General features: G+C 43.1%; 1 protein-coding gene across 1 annotated transcript in view; it reads left to right on the top strand.

Annotated features, from left to right (window-relative positions):
• The window catches only part of kcnh5b (potassium voltage-gated channel, subfamily H (eag-related), member 5b), a gene marked incomplete at both ends in the record, with an annotated part of 131,195 nt that extends 107,122 nt beyond the window's left edge, over positions 1-24,073 (top strand). The window contains one exon of the mRNA XM_080783670.1: positions 22,859-24,073. Coding sequence (XP_080639796.1) covers positions 22,859-24,073 — 1,215 coding nt within the window. The remainder of the gene's footprint in view (positions 1-22,858) is intronic.
• Between the last annotated feature and the right edge of the window lie 3,158 nt (positions 24,074-27,231).

The raw sequence follows: 27,231 nt of genomic DNA, 5'->3' as shown, positions 1-27,231 counted from the left end.
GCCATGAAACTCATCTCAGTGTTACATGAGCAGAACAGAGCTCCAACTCTCTTATAGGAGCAGTTGACAAGATATAACTGAGAGATATAATACGCATGACTGACATTCCTCATATTTGGCTCTGCTCCAATCAGATCAGTTGAGCTCATTGACAGCACTGCTTTCTATATGGAGAGCAGTGGTAGAGAGCAGGTGTCTGCGCTGTGATACGATCACTATGATCAGACAATGCAGCCTCCATGCCCGTCATAGTAAAACTTGTTTTTGGGGGGACCAGCAGAAACATTAGCAGATTGGAAGAATTTAAGCAATTTCTTTTTAACTCTCATCGTAGTTGGACACTACATCTCCAATGCCCTGTAATATTTCCTTAAATGGGGGGTTCCTTACAGGAAAAAAGTTGCAAGAGCTTTTTACAGCAAATATTTTACGACAATAACATTTTGTGTTTTATAGTAGCCTACCATCATGACCCATTGTCATGAAGGTGGCAGTAAAGTACCGCTTCTCATTCACACTAGAAATTAGAAATCAGTGCACGTCCCCACAGGAAGCATGCATTAAAACATGCCAGTAAATTAACACCATTTCAAGTATGTGGGAAGTTCTGGGAACAGTAAACAAAACGGCAGTTAGAATCTTTAGCAACAGATCCATCTTCCTGTAGCAACTTACCTGACAGATTTATTATTTTACACACACACACACACACACACACACACACACACACACACACACACACAAACCTTTCGCATGCACTGCCACAGACGCATCATGAACATCTGGCAGAACAAAGTGCCAAACAACACAGTTCGGGGGCTTCTCAATCTCAGTCACGTAGAGCGGAAGGATGATGGACGGTTCCCCAGGGATCTCCTCTATGGAGAATCAGTTCTGTGAAAACGTCCTATATGCATGCCCAACAATTCTGCAAGTCCTCAAGTGTTGACCTGAACACCTAGGAAGCTTCAGCCTCAAATCCAACGGCTTGGAGACGGACCATACGGAATGGCCTCTCCGAGTTCGAAGAGACGCTTGGCCAGCAGTGCGTGGCGAAGAGACTGAGGCCTGAAGCCAGACAGCCAGACCACCAGAATCAGGCTTCACCTGTGTTCAGGGTGAAAGGGAATGAGAATCCTGTCAACCTAAGATTTTAATTAGACTCTTCCGCCTTCTATCCCTTTTCGGTTGATAATACATAATACCTTATTCATCAATAGTTATATTGTCACAAGTACTGCTGAGGAGTTCTCTGTGTATTAATAATGAATAGTGGAGTGTACAGTATAGGTGCATGGAAGAGAAGAGTGTCAGAACGTGGAGATGCGTGCGCCTTTGCGTGCATAATTTTGAAGTGTGTGTGTGTGTGTGTGTGTGTGAGAGCATGTTTCTTTTTGTTACAAAAATGTACAGTATGAGCAAGTTTACATGTATGATTCAGAACTGTGTGTGTGTGTGTGTGTGTGTGTGTGTGTGTGTGTGTGTGTGTGTGTGTGTGTGTGTGTGTGTGTGTGTGTGTGTGTGTGTGTGTGTGTGTGTGTGTGTGTGTGTGTGTGTGTGTGTGTGTGTGTGTGTGTGTGTGTGTGTGTGTGTGTGTGTGTGTGTGTGTGTGTGTGTGTGTGTGTGTGCGTGCGTGCGTGTGTGCGAGAGGATGTGCGAGTGTGGAGAGAGTTAGGGTGCGGTTAGAGAATAAGTCAATCATAACGCACAGTCTCATATTCCTCTCCTCTCCCGTCTGGCAATAAATAATAAATTGTTGAACTCAAGAGCAGAATGTGACCCACTTCTCCCGCTTTGTCTCTAGAGTAGAAGTTTGAATTGCATCAAGAGAAACATGAAAGCTGTTCTCTGCAGGTTCCTTTCCCAGAGACAAGAGGAACTAAATGGAGCCGGGGTGGCTGGGCAGGTGTGTGTGCCTGTCCGCTAACATGATGATCACGCATGGTCAAGTCCCTCGTTGCTGCGAGACAACTGCTCACTCATCAGTCAACATGAATAAGACATAAAAACATGACTAACTGGAGGAATTAATCCACTGACAGTCCGCTCAGTTTTTTAACAATGCTCTTGAGTGAGATTAACTTGCATGGAGTTACTGTGTACGTGCATGCGTACGTGCGTGCATGCGTGTGTGTGTTTGTGTCCTGTGTGTATGCATGCACAGACGAGAGCAGGATATTGGCTTCACTCTAACACCAAGGACACCCAACAGTAGTCCTGACAGATCTGGACTATGCGGACGACATCAGCCTGCTCTCTGACGTGCAACAAGCACAGGAACTCCTGACCAGAGTGGAGTCGGAGTGTGCCACGGTTGGCCTTAGGCTAAATTCCAAGACTGAGGTTATCACCTATAACATCTCACCGGAACATCCACCTCTGACAACCACAGGAGGCACTGTGCTGAAGGAAGTCAAGGACTTCAAGTACCTGGGCTCATGGGTTAACTCAACCGAGCAAGATCTGAAAGTGAGGAAGGCACTTGCATGGAGGGCCCTGAACGGCATGGCCAGTGTATGGAACTCCAACCTCCCCCGTCAAAAATCAAACTCAGCTTCTTCTATGCAGCGGTAGAGTCTGTTCTTCTATATGGCAGTGAATGCTGGACCCTGAAGCCAACACTTCTACACCAGAATGTTGCGTGCAGTACTTAACTTAGGAGTGTACATGTTACCAACAATACCTTCTATCATGAGGGAATACCAAGGGTGAGCCTGAAAGTAGCAGCCAGGAAATGAGACTAGCAGGACACTGCCAAAGACATCAAGATCTTCCAGCCAGGAAAGTAGTGCTGTGGGAACCAACATATGGGCATCGATCAAGAGGACATCCCATATTGGATGTACTCAAGAAAGACGCAGGAGTGCAAAGCACCAATGAACTGGCCAGATGTATGGAGAACCGGGATGACTGGAAGCGAAGATGGAGGATGACCTAGAGAGAGATGCATGCATGCATCCATTCCAACAGTGGAATATCTATACAGTATAATGAACTATGCATATACTATATAGTGCTTGTTGTGATTTTAAAGGGCGACCATCTATAAGACCTCTAGAAGTCTCCAGCTACCCTTGGGGTGGTGGGTGAGGATCCGTCGAGCTGCAGAGGCGGGGAACATATACCAACACACCGCAGTATTATACACATACATTCTGGAGTTCCTAGTAGATTATGGAAACCATGATAAGAACAGAATGAGCAGGAACACGCTTGCATCTCATATCATATTGTACATACAGTCGGTCCCTCTGATGTAGTAGTAGACAATCATCATGTCATGGTTATCAATATGCTTATGCAGACAAATGTGTTGTCACTGAGTCAGGCAGCTGAGGCTGTATCATAACAGTGATATGTCTACATAAAATGCTATCTAAGTTAGATAAGTTGAGTCTTTGCATACACCTGTAAGGTCGTCGGGGCTAGGGCAAGTGCTACGGTAAGTGCTAAGATGGAGTCCGCAGAGGTGGGTTTTCAGACTACGGCGGAAGATTGGGAGTGAGTCTGCGGTTCTGATTGCAATGGGAAGTGCATTCCATAGTTTTGGAGCCAGAAGGACTGATCTGATCTGAGCGTGCTGGAGGGTTTGTAGGGTTTGATCAGACTTGCAAGATATGGGTGTGCCATACCTTTGGTTGCTTTGAATGCCAGCATCAGAGTTTTGTACTGATGGGCAGCGACCGGGGGGGGGACAATTTTCTCTAACATTGGTAGCAGGGAACACATAACTGTGAGCTCTTAATTCTCTTTAAAGATGTAGTGCCATCATTTTTTTATTTTCTTTGTGTGTATGAGGTGACAGTACTTCATGTGCTTGCTTCTGGTGGTCCTGCACTTCTCATTGCAGGGTCTCTACCTCCTCCCCTGTGTCTCAAAATGTTGTCTTTAACCACATTATCAGCTTCTTCATCTCTCTCTCTACTCTTAAACATCTGTGTAATTGTGTGTTGCATTGTGCTTCATTTAATTTTTTAATTGCATTCTTAAATTGACAGTATAGCCTGTTCATTTCCTCCCGCGTTGGTTTCCTTGTTTTCTTTCCAGAAAAGTTGTGTGATTTTAACTAACTAAGATATTGTCTGTCAGCCAACCAGAAACATGTTTTCCATTTCTGTATCCGCTCTATACTGGATCTCCAATTATAAAGAGAACTGAGCCTGGCTTAGTGCGACCAGCGACTGCAACTAGCACAAGTGGAGTGGACAAAACTTCCCTCCGTTGAATAAATAATCACAGGCGAACATAGCACGGATTACACTGACTGACACAAACACACTGGAACCATTCATAAACACTTAGTCGAGAAGACTCGACTAATAACACTACGTGTGTGTTAATCTGACGTTAGTACAGTAGATTATGTTGCATGTTATTTAATATGGGATTTTGACAGCTGCCGTCCCATTTTCTTAACGGAATGGCGTTCCAGGCCACTTTCACCCCTGTATATTATTATACTTACAGGGCCAAATGTCCCCACAAGTATAGTAGATTTTAAAACATTGAGACAATTTTCCTCAAGAATATAACAATGTTTTTGTGTTCGGATTACAATTAGGAAAGTTTCAGATTAGGCTTAGGCATTTGGAAGTATAGAGGAATGTCTTGCGTCGCAGGGTGACCCAAACCTACAAATGGGTCCCGAGTTGCGACCCACCGCTTGGGAAACAGTGCCGACAGTGCGACACTAGCGCGCAACGGTAAAGTTTGAGTAAAGTTTTGATGTCTTCACAAGTATAGTAATACAAATGTGTGCATGTGTCTAGGAGGAGAAATGACAGCTAGTACTACATGGGGACCCAAGATGTGTCATGCACTCGCCCACAGAAAGTGTCCGCTGAGTGGGAGAGAGCGCTGGGGCCTCTCCCCTGGTGGTCTCTGTCTCTGGGGCTCGGTTGTGATGTGCCAAGGGAACGCCAGGCAGATAGTAGAAAAAGAAGACGAGTTAAGCCTGATATACGTATATACTTGTATATATACTTGAAATAGATGATGTACAAGCCCACAATGCATCACACTGTTGTAATTCTGTTTTCGGAGAGCAACGCCACAGTGCGGAACTAAGTATATGCATCACCCTTTAGCCTTTCCTTTTGTGTGTAGTGCGTGTGTGTGTGTGTGTGTGTGTGTGTGTGTATGTGTATGCTAGTTTATAATTAAGTATAACCTCTGAAGACTCCAAAATGCACGGCGGTTTCACAGCTTCAACCGGCCTTGTCTATTTTTAGAAGTGCAGACCCTTTAGAAAGACAGTGCGGCTAAAGTAGAAACCCTCTACTACAGCACTCTCTCTCCGTCTCCCCCCACCCCCACCCACCCTATCACAGCCAAGTCCCTACACAATATATGTGATTTAATTTTTCCTCAGTGATGCAGGACTCTCAATCAATAGTGTGTGAATCCTGTGTGTGTTTGCATACGTGTGCCTGGGGTCCAGTTAGGCAGCCTTATTCATTCTCTGTGAGTGCGTGTGAGCGTTGCCAACGCAGGCCCTATCCATCAGCTAGCCTGAGGGGGCGCAGGAAGTGAGCTCAGAGCGCTATAACTCAAGCACCAGAGAGAGAGAATGCAATCAAGTGCGGGATCGGGCCGGGCCCTCTTACGTATCACGCATGCACATCACGCTCACTCATGGAGGCATGTACAGTAAATGGTATACTTTGCGAACACATATGATTAACACACACAATATTACACAAGAGGAGAGGGTGTGATTTACCGTCATTAATACACACCTGCGTTGCTGCAGGAATGAGCCGATAGTCGAGTTCTGTAAGCAGCACAGAAGTGCATTAATGACTGTAAAGCACGACCCTCGAGTGTAATATTGCGATTATACACCAGTTACTTTTAAAAAAGTCAACTCAATTATTACTAAGATTTTCGCATATTTTTTAATAAAGTAAATGTCCCGAGAAACTCGCTATTCTATAGCAACCCAGACGGCTGCGCTCTGGGGTAACAGAGCAGCTGATTTCTATGTTTTGATTAGGCGTTCCATCATGCTCGTTTGAAGCACCGCTAATGGCTGTTTCAACCAATAAGATTGCTTCCTCGAAACGACCTGTTGTATAATGTAACTCCATTCATGGATTTTGCTGCACAGCATCCATGATTAAATCTTCCCTCATCTGTTTCCCAGGTATTATGCAATTAACCAGAACGCGCTCTTGCTTCCTCTCATTACTATCATTACGTTTTGGAATATCACTGCTAATGTGTGGTAAATGGCGGAGCATTTCCACTGCAGTTATATCATGTTCTATTACTCTGAGTGCTTTCTGCATAATTTATAATGTTTAAGGGCCCACTGGTTGGCAGCTGTAGTATTGGAGTGTCGGGACTGGGTACTGTAGGTTTCATCTGTGCTGACTTGGCTTTGGCCACCACCACTGGCAATTACATGAATTGGTATACATCAACACCTGCAGACAATATAACACAGTTTTTGATTCTCTGTTTTGTGGTGGTAATGAGTCTGGAGGTTGAGGCAAGAGCATGCACCTGGATTTCATTTCCGTGACGTCGGCAAAACACAGCCACTTGAATCAACTGGCCTCACCTGACAGAGGTTTAACCACTGGATCAGAGGGATTTGCCATTCCCCCAAAAAATGAACACGGATATACTTCGAAATATACTTTGTTGTCCAGTGTGGCAAACTGAAATTAGCATATCTGTGAGCTTGTAGATCAGCTGTTTTTGGTGCATGACCAACCAGTGCTCAACTGAGTCTTAATTCAATTTAATTGGTTGATGTATGATTTGTAATAATAATCTATATCTACAAAGTAACTTGTAACTGTTTTCTGTAGATACCATCTAGTTCTAGTATATGGAAGGTGGGTGTAGGGTAAATCAAGGTTATAATTACAAGAAGATGCAAAAAGTTTACAAAGGCACACAAATCCAAATAATAAAATCCCTTGGTGCTGGATAGAAGAACACTTTAGAAAATAAATTATAGAATCCCCATTATCCATGCTCCCATGGATAATTTATTATTTTACGGGGGACATTTTAAGTGTCTAGCTCTTCCTCAAACTGTCTGCGGAATCTGTGTGATAAAAATCTTCTTTCATCATCTTTGTTGGTAAAATAAATAATATATTACCCATGGCAGCATGATCCAGTGTGCAGACAAAACAGAAATCTCATGAAACTGTGTTTTTCAATTTGGGTGCAGGTATCTCTTTGAGTATGCAGACGTATGAATGTGATAGAAATAATGTATTTTAGCATTATGATAATACCTTGACAAACTGTGACCTGCTTATCTGTAAAGTGTTACAATACAAAATACAAATACAACAAAGCCTTGACCTGCACAACTGTTACCGAATAGAAGTCAGTACTTATTTGAAATAAATAATATAAAACTTTGTGAAATATTATGGCTGCATTTTAAAATAAATCTGCTCAGGCTGCACTAATTGCAACTATTTCACTCAATTTCTTATTTTTAATTATTTAATTCTAAGGCCGGTAACTAGTAATTCATATCATCCTAGTTATCATCCTGGTTTTGCTTCTAGGCAAAATTCAGAATTCAGGTATCTTGTAAGGTTAATAGTGTTTCACTCATCATAAATATACCTGAATCTTTTTTGCCCGATTTCGACTGGCAGTCCAGCCCTATAGCCTCGCAGTGGCCATGAGTCTGGCCAATAAGCCAGGCTAGACCAGCCAGCAAACCTGGCCCGGCCAGCACCCAAAATATCTCCGGTTTCCATAGTACAGTAGTAATCCCTCTCAAATCCACAGGTATGCGTAGCAGACTATGGCCATTGACACTCTTTTGTAATTTAAGTACATAAGTGGAGATCATTGCTTCTTGCCTAATGTAGACGATTAAGTGGCCAATTGTCCTGTATACAAATGCAAATCACCTCCAGTGACCTCCAGTGGTCAGTAAAAATGGAACCAAATGAATATTGTTAATAAAACTGTTTATACTTTAAACCTTTAAACAAATCACAGCAATTCCAGTGCAAAATACATATACAAATAAGAATCACAGCAAACTATGACTCCAGAACATTATTTATGTTCTGAAGTCCTGGGGGAGAGCAAATACCTTAACCTACCAAAACATCATGACCACGGCCAGTCAGTAGTACGCAGCATTACACATCACCGATTTGGCCCTGTTTGGCCTGCCTCAGACCACTCTGGATTCTGCAGTGGGCCAAAATGGACACCCTTTTTGACCCAGTCTTTGGCCCCAATGTGCCCACTTTGGCCCAGGTCCTTTATGGAAATGACTGCACAAGTAGTGATGTGGTGTGGTGCGGTGCCCGTACATTCTGGACTATGGGATGTTATCTGCCAGTTATGTGCATGTTTGTACCTAAAGCTTTATATTAAATATCAAACGTTTTGGCCGAAAATCAGCTTTTAACATTGGTCCGGTTGTTAGGCAACGTCTCCGTCACCCCCAGAACCAGGATCTTTGCACACGGCCCCATTGAACTCCAGTGAAAGTAGGATTTTCAATGCCTCATAACTCTGAAACTACATGCACTGTCCGTGGTTTTGACGATCCATCCAAGGTTCGGATGTGATTTGTGATTTTGTAAAGCATCGGTCCTGACATATTAACGTTTCTGGCAAAAGGTAAACAGCGTGAACTAATGCTTATATTAGCGTATCGTTACAATGGCGGTCTCCAGGCCGGGAAACCGGAAATGGATGATGACCAAAAATGCAAAAACCCCTGAAAGGGTTTACCTCCGCTGCCACCTCATGGACAAAATGCCCTGCATGTGTCTCCAACTGTGACCTGTTATGCAAGTAACGCACCAAAACGCACAAAAAAATCCAATAACAAGCCTATTGAGTACCCGTTATCAATAAGCTTTGGGCTTATCAAGCCGGTTATCGAGCATAGCGGCCCATGATGTCATGTCAACAATCAAGACAAGAGGCGATCAAGAAATAAATGTAATCGGCCTGGGCCATGGCTCAGTGGTCCAGGCACCTTGGCTGGTAATCCAGTCTGGCAGGGTTCGACTCCCGATCCCGACGGCCTTTACTGCATGTCTTCCCCCCCAACTCTCTCAGCCTACTGTCTGTCCCTCCATAAAATATATAAAATAAAGGCGAAAGCCACAAAAAAAACCATAAAAAATAAAATAAAACATCCATGCTGGCACAAATATGTCGGTCTAAAAGTGTATTGATACCTGCCAACCAGCGCTGTCCGGGAAAACAAAAAAGTGACTGTACATATAAGTTAACAGTTTCTTTAATATTATTTTTTTGGTGAAAAGGTCTGTTTCTGTTAGAAAAGTACTGTATTTGAAGATCCTAGTAAAAAATACAGGTTCTGCAATTTGTCTCCCATCTTTCCACAAAATATTTGAAAATGATCGATAGTGGGCTCGATAAGAACCTGGCTCGATAAGCCTGATTGATAAGGGGCTCGATGAGCCATAGAATTGATGGATTTCCTATTTGGCGTTGACAGTGGGAAACAATAGCAGAGACATGGGATACAGATGAGATAGAGATGTGGGATACAGTAGTACAGTACAGTACAGTAGTAGTATGAGTGGCATCATGTTTAAGAATAAATACATTGAGTATGTGGTGCCAAGAGGGGAGTGCGAGTGAGCACACGTGTGAGAGAAAGAGCAAGATGGGAAGCAGAGCACAACATAAAGACAGCAAAGAGCAAGAGAGGGGGCAGAGAGCGCGAGGGAGAGCAATAGAGAGCGAGAAAGCAAGACTGTGGAGAGAGAGAAATGTAAAGCGACAGAGAGAGGACTAGACGACACGAGGGAGAGAAGAATGGGAGGAGAACAAGCCAATGAGTGAGTGAGAAGGAGAGAGAGAGTGGCAGTGGGTGCAGGAGGAGAGTCATGGAGAAGAGATAAGCCCCATTTATACTTTGTCGGACGAAAATAGCCGACCTACAAGTTCACAATGGGTCACGGATGCGATGCACGTTGTAGTTTGTAGCTCTGTTTTTATTTGTTTTTATTTTTTCCGTGTAACGAAGCAATATATTGGGCTGTAGCCGGAACCGAGGCAAAGTTAATCATGCTCACAGCATTAGAGAGTGTATTACTCCAGGGCATCGTTTGATATTGAGTTTGGTAGATAAAGCAAACAGCATCCTGCAGTCTGCCCACTCTTCCTATTTTGGTCACTTGTTACTATGGGTGACTTTTTTTGTTGTTTTGTTCAAACATTGACCGTTGAAAATAGCAGATCTACAAGCTTGGCTATTGTCATTGTGCAACACCATCATGAGACGAAGTTTAACACAAGGCTTACGTTTTTAGTTCAACTCTGAGAGTCGGTCCATTTTTACACGCACAGTTAAATGAACACTGGATTTTAGTTCAGTCAGACAACTCTGAATTTAGAATATATATTTATTGAGCATACTGTAGATATATGAAGCATAGATTGGCGTCAGGGCTCTGTCCCTATTCAATCCCTGTAACATTAACATTTTAGTTAAGTTTAGTTAAGCCAAATAGAATTACAGGGAATGAATAAGACTCCCATGCAGGGGATCTAGAAACAGAGCCTACAGGTGGATGCTGGGGAGGCGGTGGGATTTGCAAAACTTCATGAGCAGCAGTTTAGCAGCAAGCGAGGCAAGGAGACAGCAGCGGCGCACGTCTGTACAGCAGGAGAGAAGCCAGGAATGAGCAGGTAGGCAGATAGGTTTAAATAGCCGCTCTGATCAGGTAAAGAGTGCATGAGACTAGTCACCAGATCAGGTAGGCGCACTCACGAGTTGTCTGCCTGAAATAGCTATGCAGGCTTCGCATCATTTAGCATGTCTCTCTCTCATTCTCTCTCCCTGTGGCCCCGGCTCTCTGCTCATTATGTATACAATATAGAACCACTGTGATCTGCATCTCGCATGGAAGCCAGAGAATAAAAGCTTTGTCGAAAAATTAAGACATTAATTAAATGAAACATCGGATTCCATTTGAAATCCTGATGAAGTCAGGATACTTTCCTTCTGCTTCGCCTGCAAAACCACAGGCGTTTAATAAAACGTCCCAAATATCCATTGGGGCATTGTATAAACACCACACAGCGTTCGTGCTGCCTATGTTGACGTTTTGGGTTGTCTTAATTCAGTGTGGGTCCTTACAGCACAGGGGACACTTTGATGTGCCGGCTCCCAAAAATAGACTCTTGATGTCTCCCCTGATGGTCAGAGTGTCCAGGCCTCCACAGCTGTGCTGTGAGTGACTTGAGAGAGGATGAATAAAACATGGCTGTGTACTGTAGACAGTATGACATTTCACAGTACGGTATGGCATCTACAAAATACTGTGCTATTCAGCAGGTATACCACAGTATTTCGAAGCCCCATGGCTGAGTGAGAGATGTAAGAGGGACCCTTACTACATAATTGTATACAATTGTGTATTAAGATTAAACCTTTTCATATGTTTCATACTAGATAGCTTCATAGACTTGTTTGACATCACATCATCAAACTGCATCAGTGTTGTGTAAACGGATTTTGTTATATTATCTACAAACAGCATGTTGTGTAGATCTGCTATTTTCTGTGAATATTCCGACCAGAATAGGGATGCTAAGTGGTTAATGTAAAAAACATTTGTTCTATCGCACAAAAAAACATTTCACAACCCCCTCTCTGAGGACCCTCTAGTGGTCCCGGAACCCCTGTTGAAAACCCATGGTCTACGTAACTCAATAAAATGGTAAATGGTGCATTTAGAGGCTATAGCACCTTTATTCAGGTGCTTTACATAGATTGTGCATTACATTCACCCATTCACACACACATTCATACACCGATGGCGGAGGAAACCATGTAACGGCACCAACTTGCTCCTCGGGAGCAATTAGGAGTTTTTCTCAAGGACACTTCAACACTAACACCCGGCGAGCCCAGGATCGGCCAGTCTACTGCCTGAGCCATTGCCGCCACTGCTGCCCCATGCATAGGATAGGCAGTAGGATAACGATATATTGTCCAAAATATCTACCAAAATACTGTGGTATACAATATTTTTTGGTATTAAACATTTTGTTCTTGTAAGAAGTTAGTTATTATAATAGAGATTAGAGAAATCACACATATTACTACGGTGCCATCATGACAGAATGTCCTACGTAGAAGCAATAAAGGTCTATCTTTATCTAAGTCATTTTACAAAGCCACTAATTTGTGTGGCAAAAACAGCAAGTGTCACTTTTCCAGAGCACTGAAAATAAATGAAGACGCTCTCTTGTCAGCTGCAGAAGCTCTGTGTTGTGATAAAAGCACTTCCCTTTCGGGCCTTGCTCTTCACATAACACACGTCTCTGCAATGACATAATAAAGGATGGCAGTGTGCCGTTCAGTAGCTATGAGGTTACAGAAACAAGCTTTTGACTAAAGGGGCTACTTACTGCCTGCCGGAATAGGAAACTCTTATGGGGTGATATAAAGTATCAGTAGATACATCTTTCCCTTTAATTATAATGATAATAATAAACTTTATTTATAGAGCATATTTCATGACAGAATGCTTTACAGAGGTGCTCTACAGAACAAATGAAGAACAAGAGAAGCAAAAAACTTAAAAACACCATCAAAATCAAGGCAAAATCACTAATAAGACAAAAAGCAACTCGGCCAAAGGCAAGGGTAAAAAAGTAGGACTTAAGCTGTGATTAAAAAATGTCTTCAGAGGGTGCCAGTCAAGGTTCAATCGGAGTTTATTCCAGGCTCGTAGAGGCAGAAAGCTCCTTCTACAGGCTTTATTTCTAGATTTTGTTGATATTTTGTCCACAGTTATTCAAAAGTGACTACATTTACCTGAATAACTGATATTGATTGATTGATTGAAATATTTATTAACAGATTGGAGAATTACAGTACATTTCAAGCACAACTCGATACAAAACTGTTAACTGTGGACGACACCATAAAGCATTACACTTGTTTACAATAGGGTCCACCATGTTCAATTCATCATAACATTTAGAGACGTACAAATATACACTTCTAAAACAGGAAATCATCATAGAGGAGGTAAAAAGGGGGGGAAGAAACTTATACAGTAGGGGAAAAGGGGTGGGTGGGGAATCAGATTTTACGGGGGCCATGCAGTTTAGAATTGCAGCCGTCCGTGGTGCCCTTTGAGGGTGCATTTGAAGGATTCAAGGGATTCGCATGTCTTAATGACTGTTGGTAGGGCGTTCCACATTTTGTTGGCGTAGGAGCGAAAATAATTTAGTCTCTAGCTTGTTTGTGCCGAATATGGGTTGCACATGGTTTGTTGAACTCCCTGGTGTTATGGGTGTGGACTTTTTTGACATTAAGGAAATATTTAGACAGGTACATGTATATCTTGGTGCTGTATCGAATCTTGTGGACCAGACCCATTGCAAGATGCTGTACTGTCGTCAACCCTAAGCTATTCCAGCCTATCAAAGTGGGCAGGGGTGAGGTGGGTTCGGGGAGTGAGGCCAAGTAACCTGACCAGTTTGTTTTGAGAAGTCTGGAGCCTTGTTTTAAGGGCCTTTGAGGTGCAGTGGTACCAAGAGGTGCATGCATAGTCGAAGAAACCTTGTACGAGGGCTCCTTTAAGGGCCCTCGGGGAGTTTTTGTTGACCAGTGAGGAGATCCTGAATAAGAATCTTGTTCTTTGGTTGACTTTTTGGATTATGTTGGTGGCCATCACCGGAAAGATTTGCCTCCAGGATAGAACCTAGATAGGTAATTTCATCTTTTCGTGTGTAATATTGTCACCCACTCTAACAGAGAAGCCATCTGCCTTGCTGAGATTATTATTTGATCCAAAAAGAATGGATTCAGTTTCTTCCAGGTGTAAAGATAGTTTGTTATCAGAGAGCCAGGTGCAGATTCTATCGAGTTCAGAGCTGAGGGCTTTTTCAACATGCAGTTTGTTCCTGTCCGAGACCAGCAGTGCCGAGTCATCTGCGAACAGGAACAAGTTGCAGTCACAAGCTGATATCATGTCGTTTACATATATTAGGAACAGTAAAGTCCCTAGTATGCTTCCTTGTGGAATGCCACAGCTCACTGGGAGGGGGGGACAGTGTTCCGTTCACCGCCACCATCTGTTCTACACTTCACAGTGTCACCCAATGGACGTTTGCATTGCATATGTAAATTAGCCTTTGCTACTTGTTAAATTGATCTTTTCATTATCATCATAACCTTTATTTAAACTCAGAGTACAATTGAGGGGCAGGCCCTCATTTTAGCCGAATACAGAACACAAAATCAGCAATAGAGCTCATTCCAATCAAATGGAGCACTGAGCAGAGCACTGACAGAATGCTGCTTTGCCTAGAGCACCGAAGTCTGACGTCAATATCGGTAGAGGACGCAAATCCACGGGTTCATATACTTTTTATTTGCATTGTAATCCCCATAGGGGGATTTTAGATCGCCTCATATAAGAACTGTGTTTGAAAAATAAACATGTCATCCTGGCCACTTCATACATATGGATATGACTGAGAGAAAACACTATTGTTACTGCTACTGAATTAGTTACATTTTCGCTAGAAATGGACTGTATCATATATGAGTGACTGACGGTCGCAAACGATACAGAGACACCTCCCTGACAATAACGCAGAGACAGCTTGTTTATTTTTGGACCACAATGCTTATATGAAAGGATTTTAAGATGAGCCCATGCTATTCTCCATAGAGAAATTACTTCCATGAACCGGGCAGAACCAGGGGATGAGCGACGGACGTCAGAACTTCGGCGCTCTATAGCTTTGTGTTAGCAAATAGAATCTTGAGGGTCAGGATGTCACTCTTCCTGCAATAAAATGCCAACAACAACAACAAAACTGAAGATAAATAAATCCTATATAGCTTCCTCGATCCTCAAACATTATTTCTCTGAAGTCTGAATTAATGTCAAGAATGAGTTGCAGTCAATGGATTGAATGCCAAACCACCAATATGGCCCTTTATTTCCCAGCTAACCAGAGATGGAAGACAGGCTATAGAGGAATTTATAGGCCTACTTTTTTATTGACCAGTGTGTCCATTGAAATTGTGTGAAATTAATACTCCAGATTTGACTGCACTGCAGTGCATACATACTGTATGTGACCCCTTCCAGTATTTTCACTCACAAGTCGGCTCTAATGAAACTCCACAATAGACCAAAATAAAAATTTCTTTTTTTTTGGGGTGGTTTTCGTTTTTAGCCACATTAACACAGTTGGAATGTTAAAGAATATTTTTATTCCATCAGAAAGTCGTTTTAGTGTCATTAAGTCGCTGTAATTAAAGATTATTTGTGTATTTTGGCGTTTAATTTGGTGGCATTGGGCTCAAAACAGGATCTCTCATACTATGCCAAGGCACAGACTGTATAATACAGTCTGTCTGTAGATTAATCATCATTTGTTTATATAATTCTATATATATACTGTATATATATATATATATATATATAATCTACTACAAAGAAAAAATTATTAATTAAACTTCAAACAGGAACAGCCTGGCTTCCTCATGACACACAGTGTACAACAGAACACAACATTCACATTTTTACACACTTCTCAAATCTCAATTTTTTATTTTTATTTAGTGCGTGATAAAAAATGAAACCTGCCGGCCTATTGTGTGAATAATTAACGTGCAGTCTTTTGTCTCGGTGGGGGTTTGAGTGTCATTTTTGTCGTTTTTATTTGTCTTGTTTATTTTTTCATGATATTTTCTTGTTGCGTAATTCCTGCTGGGGTATTCTATTGGAGGTCGGTGGCTTCCTCCTCCCCAGGCTACAGTACGTGTGCTAATGCTGTTGCCATAGGCGTTATAGAATCTGCATATAGAATCCTCTGGTGGAGCACGGGGGTGGTCTCATGGGAGGAGGGCACAGGGGTGACATCAGTCTCTGCATGATGCCATCATGGCCTGTTAGTTCAGTCATGTAGAATAGGGTAAAGTGGGTTGCTCCCTGTGGCCACAACCGTTAATGCACTGACAATATGGTGGTGGACTCAACCCCAGTACTTTTAGATAGTCCGGGTAAAATATTACTCAACTTCAAGTGAAGGTTGCTCAGTCTAACTCAGTGTTCAAATGTCAAAAGTACTCAATCTGAAGGAACTAGATAAAAAGTGATGAAATGTTTGCATCTGTTTGCATCTGACGAAGATCTGTGAAGTAAAGTAATAAAGTAATTATTTACCAAAAGAATGGTGTGCGGGCCCTACCTCCTTCCAAATGTCAAAAGTATAAATTACAAAGTAGTGATTTATAGCTCACAACGCGTCGCATCGCAGCACTAAGCTTGTAGATCTACTGTTTTCACTGTATTTGATATAAACAATACCTCAAGCATGAACAGGGTGACGGACGGCTCTTAACCACATACAGTAAACCCTATACTTCATTGGCCGTGGTCCACCACTGTTCTTTTTTTTTAATAGCCAATCTACAACAAGCTCACAATGTGTTGCAGCGCAATGCACTTATTACAGTAATCTGATGTTATTACCGTATATCCAATAACATCCAATAATAATAAGGTGAAAAATTACATAACTCCATCCAGAGTTCAGAGCATGTATGTACGCTGAGTCTTAATAGGCTCGTTCGCCTTTTTTTGAAAAATTGAATGTGAAATTCCGGAATTCTCCCTTTAAAACCAGTTCATTGTTACAATATTTTGTTTAAGGATGGTCATTCTTATTATCAGCCCCACAGCCATACAACTGTAATACACAATTTGATACCTTCTTTAACCTTTTAAAATAGTGACTTCTTTCTTCAAAGTGACTACAAAGGACTTCATTTCTCATTCAGCATCAAATAACTTTCCAATCATACCATCCCCATTGCTTTAAAGTGCTGAAGGGAATTTACATGTGTAGTGTTAAAAATAAATATTTCTTTGGCCGTATGTTCATTTACATAATCTCAATCTGTATTTGTTCCAACAGAGAAAATAATGATGGACCATCTATTTAAATCTTGCCTATTACATGTACTTCCGCCAAGAACATTTGTACCAAGAAAGGATGGCATATTTTTATAAGATTTAGTTGGGGATTGAGTGGGCCAATTTGAAGTGTAATAGCAAAGTGTGTTATCTTGAGGTGTAATTTACTTAGCCTCTCAGCAGGTCCTTTTAATAATTCAAGCCCCACAACCAAGAAATGATTATAGCCTGGTGCAAAAAGTGAAAAAGAATAAAGTTATAGAGGGTATGCACATGCATAAAGTGAGTGTCAAATTGAGTGGCAAAGTGAATTTACCCTTTTTAAAGATGAGTGCCATGATTTTAGTTTTTTTCTGTTTTGTATGCGTCTATGGAGTTAACATTACTCTAATAGACCCCCAGGTGTGGTTATAATATTCAAATGTGTCTTTCCTGTGTATTTTTGGTTTCTTCCTGAAAGCTAAAAGCCCAATCGAAATAACATAATTTTAGTGACATCATAAACCTAACCCCTCCCACATTATCATACTACAGCTGTGCATGCAGGGCCAGGCTTAAGTTCAGGTAGGTGGTGCTATGGTGAAGAATTAAGGCATACTTAATGAACTGGTGGGTGTGGCCACATAAAACATAATTTTAACACTTTTTGTACACTTTTTTGGAAGAAATCTTCCTCCTAGTATAATCATAGTACCTCATGATCATGATTTAGGGGGGGAGTGGGGGATCAGAATCACAGTACTCCATCTTTAAAGTAGTTAAGTGTTGCAGTCGAGTGACTAGAGTCCACCTAAAATGAGTCCAAGTGAAGACCAAGTCTGAGGGGGGAATGGACTGTAGCGCTCAGTTGCCATTAGAAATACTGTACTGTATCTGTCGCACTGTACTGTAATGTAGCCTACATGTTTTACCTGGGGAATCAATGTTCATGGTGGGCAGACACATGAATGACAGTACACACCTGTGACCTTTCCTCCTCTACCACCATTCCACCCTGTCCGGCACGCGAGAGAAAATGTGACAAGGGCTTTGTGGTTATGTCGCTGCATTTCAGCAACAACCCCCTCACATTGGGTCACAGGTGTGTGCATAATTCAATAGGCACGATAATGGAAACACACGTCTTGCTGTGACAATAGAACACTGTCTGGTGATTGATGTTTGTGTTGTGTCTTTTTTCCCCCCTGTCAGCCCATCCACTCACTCTTTGATCTGTGCATGGTCTCTGTTGTTTCTCTAAAGCCATGTCACATGAACTTGGTATGGGAAAGGGAGGATGTTTGTAGATTGTTCTGCTTGATTTATACTTTGTTGCGTGCCAGTGTGTGCCATTGCGTGCTGGAAATAGCCAAACTATAAGTTAAAGCGTCTCAGCACTACACCTTCTGAGCTTGTAGATTTGCTATTAAATCAAGCCTTACAGTTCATTATGCTCATTTGTTGTCTTTACGCTAATTAGCATGCTATTATAGACAGTAGCACAACCATTTAAAATGGGAAGAGTAATTATCATCGCCCTAGATTAAAGTCAACACTTATTGTGTTTGTACTGTAGGCTATTCAGCTAACAATGACACCAGGGAATTTTGCTTTAATTTCATACAGTAAATGAATGACCAAAAACAACCCCACACTAATAATGTTCGGAAATGCTAATCCCCACAAAACACACATTTGTATACCAAGATCAAGGGGCTGATACGAGGGTATTCAAATACTAGGGTATTTTGTATGTGTTCATGTGTTTTGGCAGCCAACTAGGGTAGTTGAATTTCAGTTTCGATTATTGTACAGACAGAAGGCTGGAATAATTGGGCCATCACAAATTAGGCCAAGTAAGTAATATCAGTCAGGCTACTCAACTCTGTGCCACGCTGTCCATGCCAACTGTTGTCTCTGTGCCAAACCTTTTTCTCCTGCACGACACTTTTTCAAAAGCCCATTTTACTGACTTGGACCAGAACTCAGGAAGACTATTCAGAATTGTATAAGTCTCAGCTAAATGGAGTCTCTTTCTTGGCTCTAAAATGATCTAAACTACATTCTATTGATCTATCTCTCCTTCTTTATTTCTCCTAGGTCTTTCTTTCTCTCTCTCTCCATCTTTATTTCTATTACCCTCTCCTTACCTTGCTCCTGTTTCTTCCAACTCAGCTGCAGAGTAGCATAACATGACTTAATATTTTAGAACATGACATAACAGAGCATGACATGATGGAGCTTAAAATGACACATGACTTAACAAAACACAACATAGCATGACATGATCATGACAACATAACATGACAGAGCTTAATGTGATGTAGCATAAAGGTCTTTACATGGGGACCGCATGTCATTCCGATGGAGCATTAGTCCGACATGCGTCCGCATGTCTGACATGCGCTGCTCCCGTGCTTACGGTTATGGTTAGGTTAGGGTCTGAGGTGGGTTGTCGTTTGTCGGACCAATGACATACCTTTACATACCCCGGTGAGAATTTTGCATCAAATCTATTCATATAGTTGATGTCTCATTAATATACGCTGATGCCTTTATCAGTGGTGAAAATTCTACTTTTACCTCATAAAAGACATACGACGTAGTCGTGACACAAACAGTTTGTATAGTATACACTACACACAGTATATTTTAGATAATTCATCGCTCACAAAAGAAGTGTGCAAAAACCTCAACACTTGGTTGCATAGGGGACATTGTTGTTGTTGGTCATAAATAGTCAGTGAGGAAGAATGGCAATGCCGTTATCACAATGACGACTTATGAGAGGGATCGTAGGGCAAGATTTGACTTGGCCTGTGGATGCCACTGCAGATGTACACTGTTTTACCATAACCTGCCTGGCATATACCCACATATTACAACGCCCCAGAGACTACACGTAGCCTGTGGATGCCACTGCAGATGTACACTGTTTTACCATATTATGTTAAGTGAGGGGTTTAAAGGCCCTTAGTGACCAAAAGCCACTGAAACGTAAATGACAGAGTGTAATGTTTTAATATTTAATCCGACTAATAAAGCAATTCCTCACCACTGATGCTTCACCTCCTTTTGTAGTCTGGCAAAGAGTTGAAAGTTTAATTGCGAGATTTAAAAAAAATACCATAAAATGACTGCGCCAATGCACAAAGGATATGACAAAACCACCATCGCGAGCAAGTCTACAAATGCCTGTAAATATCAGTGATAACTTGGCATGCCATTTTCATTAGACCAGGCTGAACTTTTCAAAGAGATTTTAATTACTGGCTCACCCATTCTGCCTCCAGCCTGGCAGCCAAGTCTGGCAGAACAGAGCAGAGCAGAGGGTGAGGAGGAGAGATGGCTGAGCCTGACACACACTCTCCGTTTCCCCTCGTGTTGAGCTCCTCCTAGAATTCAGAACAAAAAGGAGGTGACATGGCTTGCCATGGAACACAGACCTCTGTCTCACAGTGGAGAAGGATGGAGGAATGAATGGATGGATATACTGTAGGTCACCGTTTCCCAAACAGTGGGTTGGCACCCATTTGTGGGTCATGGACCAATTCTTATGGGTCAATAAAAATCCCATATACTGTACATATACATATAATTGTTGTATACATTTTAAAACAAACTGCTGTTATATAAGTGAAGATAGTGTGCGGGACCTCCTTTTTTTTCATTATTCGCACTGCTGCCTGCTCCGACGGCGCCTGTCCCTGTAGGTGTGCAAAAAGACTACTTTCTATAGCCGATCTACAAGCTTGCAAACTCAGCACAAAATGATGCGTGTTGTAGATCTGCTATTTTCACTAGTTTGGGGCCCGGGCAAACATCTAATTGAGTATCTCTTGAGTATCGACCTGAAAAGTTTGGGAACGACTGATATAGGTAGATACATATGGGTGGGAAGATGGATGGATTGATGATGGCTAAATCAACTGATCTATGGAGATGAGGGGATGACTTGGTTGGAGGGAGAGGAAGGGATAAAAGGGTGGATAGCTGGAAACAGGTGGGTAAGAAGTAAGGAGACAATGGTGTATAGATTTAGCAATGGAGGGAGGGAGGGAGGGAGGGAGGGAGGAGGTATGTCAGGAGGCACAGGTGGATGGATGAGGAGGAGATTATCCAGTGTGGGTGGGTGGATGGATGGATGAATAGACAAACTGTGAAATGACTCCCTCAAACACTAATTCCAAAAATAACAACAACCCACACCTGACTTGTCAGCTTTGAGCTTTCCCCAGAGAACATTATAATTTGACTAAGAATAACACATTCCTGGCTGGCTATGCTGGCTGGATGGGACGTCTGTCATTCCCAATGTAATTAGTGTGTCAGAGGAGCCAGGGGAGCAGTGCACAGCACCAGGTTGAGTAATAGGTTGATCATTTAGCAGCTATAGTGCTCCGTGGGAATCAGCTGCATTTGGCAGCATTTGATTGGTAGTGAAGCGATGAAGATGACATGAGAACATAATTAGAAACATTTGAGACAGATTCTCATGGAGCCAGATTTACATGACAGTAAAACGTAACGCGGTTTCCCTTTTTCTTTCTTTTTTTCTTGGAAAATGTTGTTGCCCTTGGCAACAAAAGCAAGAGAAGAGATTATTATTATTATTATTATTATTATTATTATTATTATTATTATTATTATTATCATATCATTATTCAAATGATGATTCAAGTGTTCATGTTGGCTGTTGCCTTTTTTCAAAATATTTTTATTCAGGTTTTTGTAACGGTAGCCCAGGGGCAAGTATTAAACAGAGGATATCTATATATATATATCTATATACACATACACAGAAATACATGCATACATAATTACAAAAAATGTAATAAAATTAAATAAAAAGCAGATTTGGTTTGTGTTGTGATTTGGCGTTGGCCGAGGCATAGGCACGGTGCACTATGCAGTTTGTGTTGTGGTAGAATGTCATAAACGGGCCCCAGGTCTTGTATAACCTTTTATCAGAGCCGGCAATTGAAAACCTTAACATCTCCAACTCGAGACAAGACATTGTATCACGAAGCCACTGACGGAGCACGGGCGGGGCAGCATCCTTCCATTTGAGCAGAATGGCACGCCTAGCGAGCAATAAGGCAAAGTTGACCATACGACACTCTATGCGTGTTAGAGGAAGGTCATCCCTTCCACAGGGCCAAGGAGAGCCATTAAGGGTCTGGGTCTAGATTTTGATGTAGAATGTTGGATAGAGTATTGAACACATTCCCCCAAAATGGTTGTAATTTCGGACACATCCAATACTGATGGATCAAAGTTGCATCACCGCTGTTGCACTTGGTGTCACAGGTAGGAGTTACGTCAGGATAAATACTAGCCAGTTTAGCCTTAGACATATGAGCTCTACTATGGACTATTTTAAACTGCACTAAGCAATGTAGTGCACAAAGAGAGGACTTGTGTATAGAAGAAAAAATAGAATCCCATACTTCATCAGACAGTGTGAGCCCCAGATCATGTTCCCAGTCGGCCTTTATCTTATCTAAGGGCGCTGGCCTCGAATTTGAAATGATATCATACAATATTGAAATGGCGCCCTTAATCGTTGGGTCAAAAGACAGAAATGCATCAATAGGGTTAGCATTAGGCTTATTAGGGAAGCCAGGTATAGTATAGAGGCTGCCTTTTTTTTTAATTAAATAAAGGCTTTTCTCTTTTTAACTTTGAGTGCCCGGTTCGTCTTGCTTTTTCTATATGCCTTGAATCCGTTTGATCCGTGTGAGCACCTTTTTGCCATTGTCACTTTTTTTTGATTGTTCTGATAAGTGATTGGTTTTTTGTGTGTGTGTGTGTGTGTGTGTGTGTGTGTGTGTGTGTGTGTGTGCGCGTGTGCGTGTGTGTGTGTGTGTGTGTGTGCGTGTGCGTGTGTGTGTGCGCGCGCGCACGCTCAGCTGCTCATGCATGTGTTTGTGTCTTCCCAGATAATTTTCCGCAAGATCAGCGACGTGAAGAAGGAGGAAGAGGAGCGCCAGCGCGCAAAGAACGAGGTGCAGCTGACCATCCCCCAGGACCACCCGGTCCGCAAGCTCTTCCAGAAGTTCAAACAACAGAAGGAGCTCCGCAGCCAGGGCTCCGCCGTCGCCACCTCCTCCCTCACCTCCACCGCTATCTCCTCCACCCAGCTGGACCTGGAGAAGAACCAGCTGCAGTTCCACCACCACCACCAGCACCTCCACCCTCACAGCCTGCAGCTGGGCCACTCCAGCCTGCAGCACTCGCTGCCTCTGAGCCTCAGCAGGTCTCACTCCGGCTCCCTGCAGAACGGCGCTCCGCCCAGCAGCAGCGTGCTGACGGTGTCCCAGGTGACGCCCATGCCGGCCTCCGCCCTGGCCTACGCCCGGGTGAGCGAGCCTCTGCCAACCGTCAAGCAGAACAACTGTGACATCATGGAGCTCCAGCCGAGCTCCACCCACGGGGTTGGAGGAGGAGGCGGCGAGCAGCAACCTCCGCTCACTCCGAGGCTCAAGGTCGGGGGAAGCCCCAAGCTGGTCAAGCCTCCGGCCAAAGCAGGCGGATGGATGCGTCTGAAAAACAACATGGCGCCCGCCAACACGGTAACGGCCTCCATGGCGGAAGTTCACAGAGAGGGTCTGAACAATAACAATGTCATCAAGGCCGTCTCCGTGGAGATACTCTCTGAGGAGGGCAAAGGTCAGGAAGGGCGCGGGGACATAGAGGAGGGGGGTGTGCCCGGGACCAACCCGCTCCGCAAGACGGACTCTTGCGACAGCGGAATCACCAAGAGTGAACTGCGCATCGACCGGGCGGGGGAGGCTCGCACCCCGGCTGCTGTCACCCCTCTCCTCCACAGCCCCCTCCTCCCGGGAGTGGGTGGAGGAGCGGGGTCCCCTTCCTTCTGCCCCATCCCAGAGCAGGCGCTACAAGCCACGCTCAATGAAACGCGTCTGGAGCTCCGAGAGGACATCCAGAGCCTTGGGGGCAGACTGGGAGCCCTGGAGAGCCAGGTGGCCGAGATTATTAAGCTGCTGTCAGACAGGAGGAGGCCTTCCATGGGGGGTCCCCCTGTCAGCTCGGCCTCCCTCTCTATCACGCCCAAAACCAAAATCAAACGTCAGGACATTTTCACCGTCTCTAGGCCTGTGTCCCCGGACTATGAGAAAGAAGAGGGGCTCTGAGTGGGGACTCTGCCAGTGGTGTAGGGGTGTATAGTCAGCCTACTGCCATACTCTATAGCACATTGTACTACACCTGCTATGACTACTACTACTCCTACTATTGTACAACATCTACTGACAGTGGCAGTTAGGCTGATACAGTATATTGGGATATTCTACATAGAAAGACATGGGCATTCTCTATACATACAGAACTACACCACTGGTCTCAACCCCTCCCTCCAAACTTACAGATATATTAATCATTTGCACACAAACGTTTATCTTCAGGTCATATGAACTTTCTCTATGACTCGAACTATGTTTCTTTTGTTTTGTTTTTGTTTGATTGTACATATCTCTTTATGCATGTCCAGCTGGATTCTGGCCTGCCAAAGAAACTATGATTCAACATACTTATTGCCTGTATATTATGCAGTTGACTGCATGCATACTCGTTTAAAGAGAATTTTAGATTTTATTGAGCTACACTGTATATACAAATATTTTTCATTGACGATTTATTACGTGGACATTCAGGGTTTGCATACTGGTAGCACTATACACGCTGAAATATGAATAATAAGGGTTTACTGCAACGAAAAGAGGGTGGCGCATGGATTCATTTCGCAAATGGAAGAGAAATCAAAAGGATTTGAGGTTTGTGTTATTTGTCTTTTTGCCTGTGAGATCGAATACAAGTTTGACCTTCCTCTAACGTCGTCCACTTCAGAAGAACACAGATTCCCATACAATGATTTCTGCATACACTTTACACACAAAATGAAAATGTATAGTTCGGTTCAAAAGCTTTTTATATATTAGAGCTTGGTTTGTGGCGTGCTACAATGATTTATATTTTTGATTACCGCAGGACACCCTCTTGCCGCACTGTCTTGACGTCCCCAGTAAACCTTGTGATATCTTATTTTGTTAGATCTAACCCTTCCTTGTGTCTATGCATCACTTGGCTTCGCCAATAGAATATTCTTGAATATATCGTACCTTTGTATCATTTTCATGGAAGGAAAGATGGACCTACTGTAATTGTTCTGCATAAGTCAGGGATGGCAAAGAATGCACTTTGGATAAAGCAGGGATGACATGATGGCTATGGAGAAAATAACATTAACCACTTAAACCCCATATGGTTGAGCATGAGTCCCTTAGGGCACATGTATCTTCTGTTTTGTTTGTGTTATTGTGGGGAAAGCTTTTATTGCTGTTGTGAGCTTGACCATCTGCTATTTTCTGCAAAGTTTTTCCCACAATACGGATGCTGGGGTGGTGGTTAAGAGTTTAGCTCACTTGCAGGGCACGGTGTCTCAGTCGGTAGCGCTGTCGCCTCCCGCTGGGGGATCTGGGAGTGTGTTCTCTCCTCTGTGTCACCAGTGCCCATACTCTGGGTGGTGTGGGCAAAAAGGGCCTTTCTGTGTGCATGCATTTTCATGTTCTCCCCTAGGGTACGTAGGTACCCTAAAAAAACATGCAGTAATCCTGGTCTCTTTACTGCCCACCCCAGGCCTGCCAGGGAGCCTGATGGAGGGGAAAGGATCTGGTGTCCCTGGTTGGACGCACTACGTCCAACCAGGGAAACTCCTCCGTCACGTGAAAAGAAGCGGCTTGGACTCCTCATGCATTGAAGGAAGCACAAGGTCAGTCTCTTCGCTCCCCCGAGGTTTGGCAAAGGAAGTGTAGCGCCCAGGATTACATTAGATAATTGACACTGGGTGAAAATAGGGGTTGCAAAATTTTTAAACAAAAGAAATTAGTTTAGCTCACTTGAAAGTCCACCCAACACGGTGACTCATAATCCCATGACCCCTGCTGCTGCTGCTGCTGCTACAGTGCATGGCGGGCATCACCAGCGAGCAAAACGCACCTCCCTTATTAGCTCTAGTTCGCAGTATCGAAAGCCGCCTCACTGCGAGAAGCTTGCGTAATAAAATATTTAATACTGTACTTTTCTGAAATAAATTTTCTAAATCTGCATGCAAAGGAGTAGTTTTATGCTCTGCAGTGCCGTACGCGTGTGCGTTAATTTGTGCCTCTGCGTGTGCAGGTGCGAGCACAAATGGAGGCGCCAACCGTGTACAGTACTGTACACACACACACACACACCCCATCTCATGATGTCAGCCTACGGGCTCAGGGGACTTCTTTTAACAAAGTAGTCAGTGGGTTTGACAGAACAAGTCAAACCAAAACTAGGCTTCAATCCTTGTGTGGTGCAGTTACCCTTCTCCATCTCTCCTTATCTATCACACTCTCTTCTCTATCTCTCTCTATATATACATTTCCTTTTTTTTCCCCTCCCAAAGCCTGCGATACACGCATGCACGCACCCACACACGAGCGCACACACACATAACTCGATGATGAAAGTCTGTCACAGGGCCCTGTTCGATACACAGCCAAGCAGGAAATCATGGAAATCCTCAAGTGATTTAGTGGTTATATTTAGGATATTTTATTGGATCACGTATGGTGCAGTGCATGCTCTAGAGTCTACTCTAGACACTCCAGCAAGAGACATGACGTAATAAAGGATCACAGGCTGTACATGATTCCAATTACTGTACATGGTTTAGAATCTAAACTTTAGATGCACAAACCCGGTGGAGGGGTGGGGGGGGGGGGGTTCTACAGAAAGGGGGGAAACAGCTAGCAGGGTAAACACTTGTCTGGTTTCTTCATTATTAGATTGTAAAGGGTGACAGCTAGGGGATGTGCTAGGGAGAGAACAGCAGACATCAAAATAAAAGTCACATGCCGTTTAAACTCCCTGCATGATGTACTTTTCCACTTGGAAAGGGCCATCCACACCAGGAATGATATTTGTCCACACCGCTGAACGATAATGTTGTGTAAACATGTCGAGCATGACGCCTTGTAAATTCTGATGGACTGCCGTCAGTGTTTCTACAGATTGTCGTTACGGTTGTGTGCTCCATCCACTTGAGTTAAACGATAGTTATTGTTATAATTCTCCTTCTTGGTGTGGACCTATACCCTTAACTCTCCTAAATATATTTCTTTAAATCTTGATTAACCTGTCTATGTGTTGGTCATGTTTTATCTGTTTGCCGCCAACGAACTGTAAAATAGTGAGAGCTAGAAAACGTATGATGCTTCCTTAATGCCTGCAACAAACCGACTGCTTGGTAGCATTGCATAGC

The sequence above is a fragment of the Protomyctophum bolini genome, assembly GCF_963924005.1.
Source record: "Protomyctophum bolini genome assembly, chromosome: 15".
NCBI classification, from domain to species: Eukaryota; Metazoa; Chordata; class Actinopteri; order Myctophiformes; family Myctophidae; genus Protomyctophum; species Protomyctophum bolini.
This window is presented reverse-complemented; position numbering and strand designations above follow the sequence as displayed.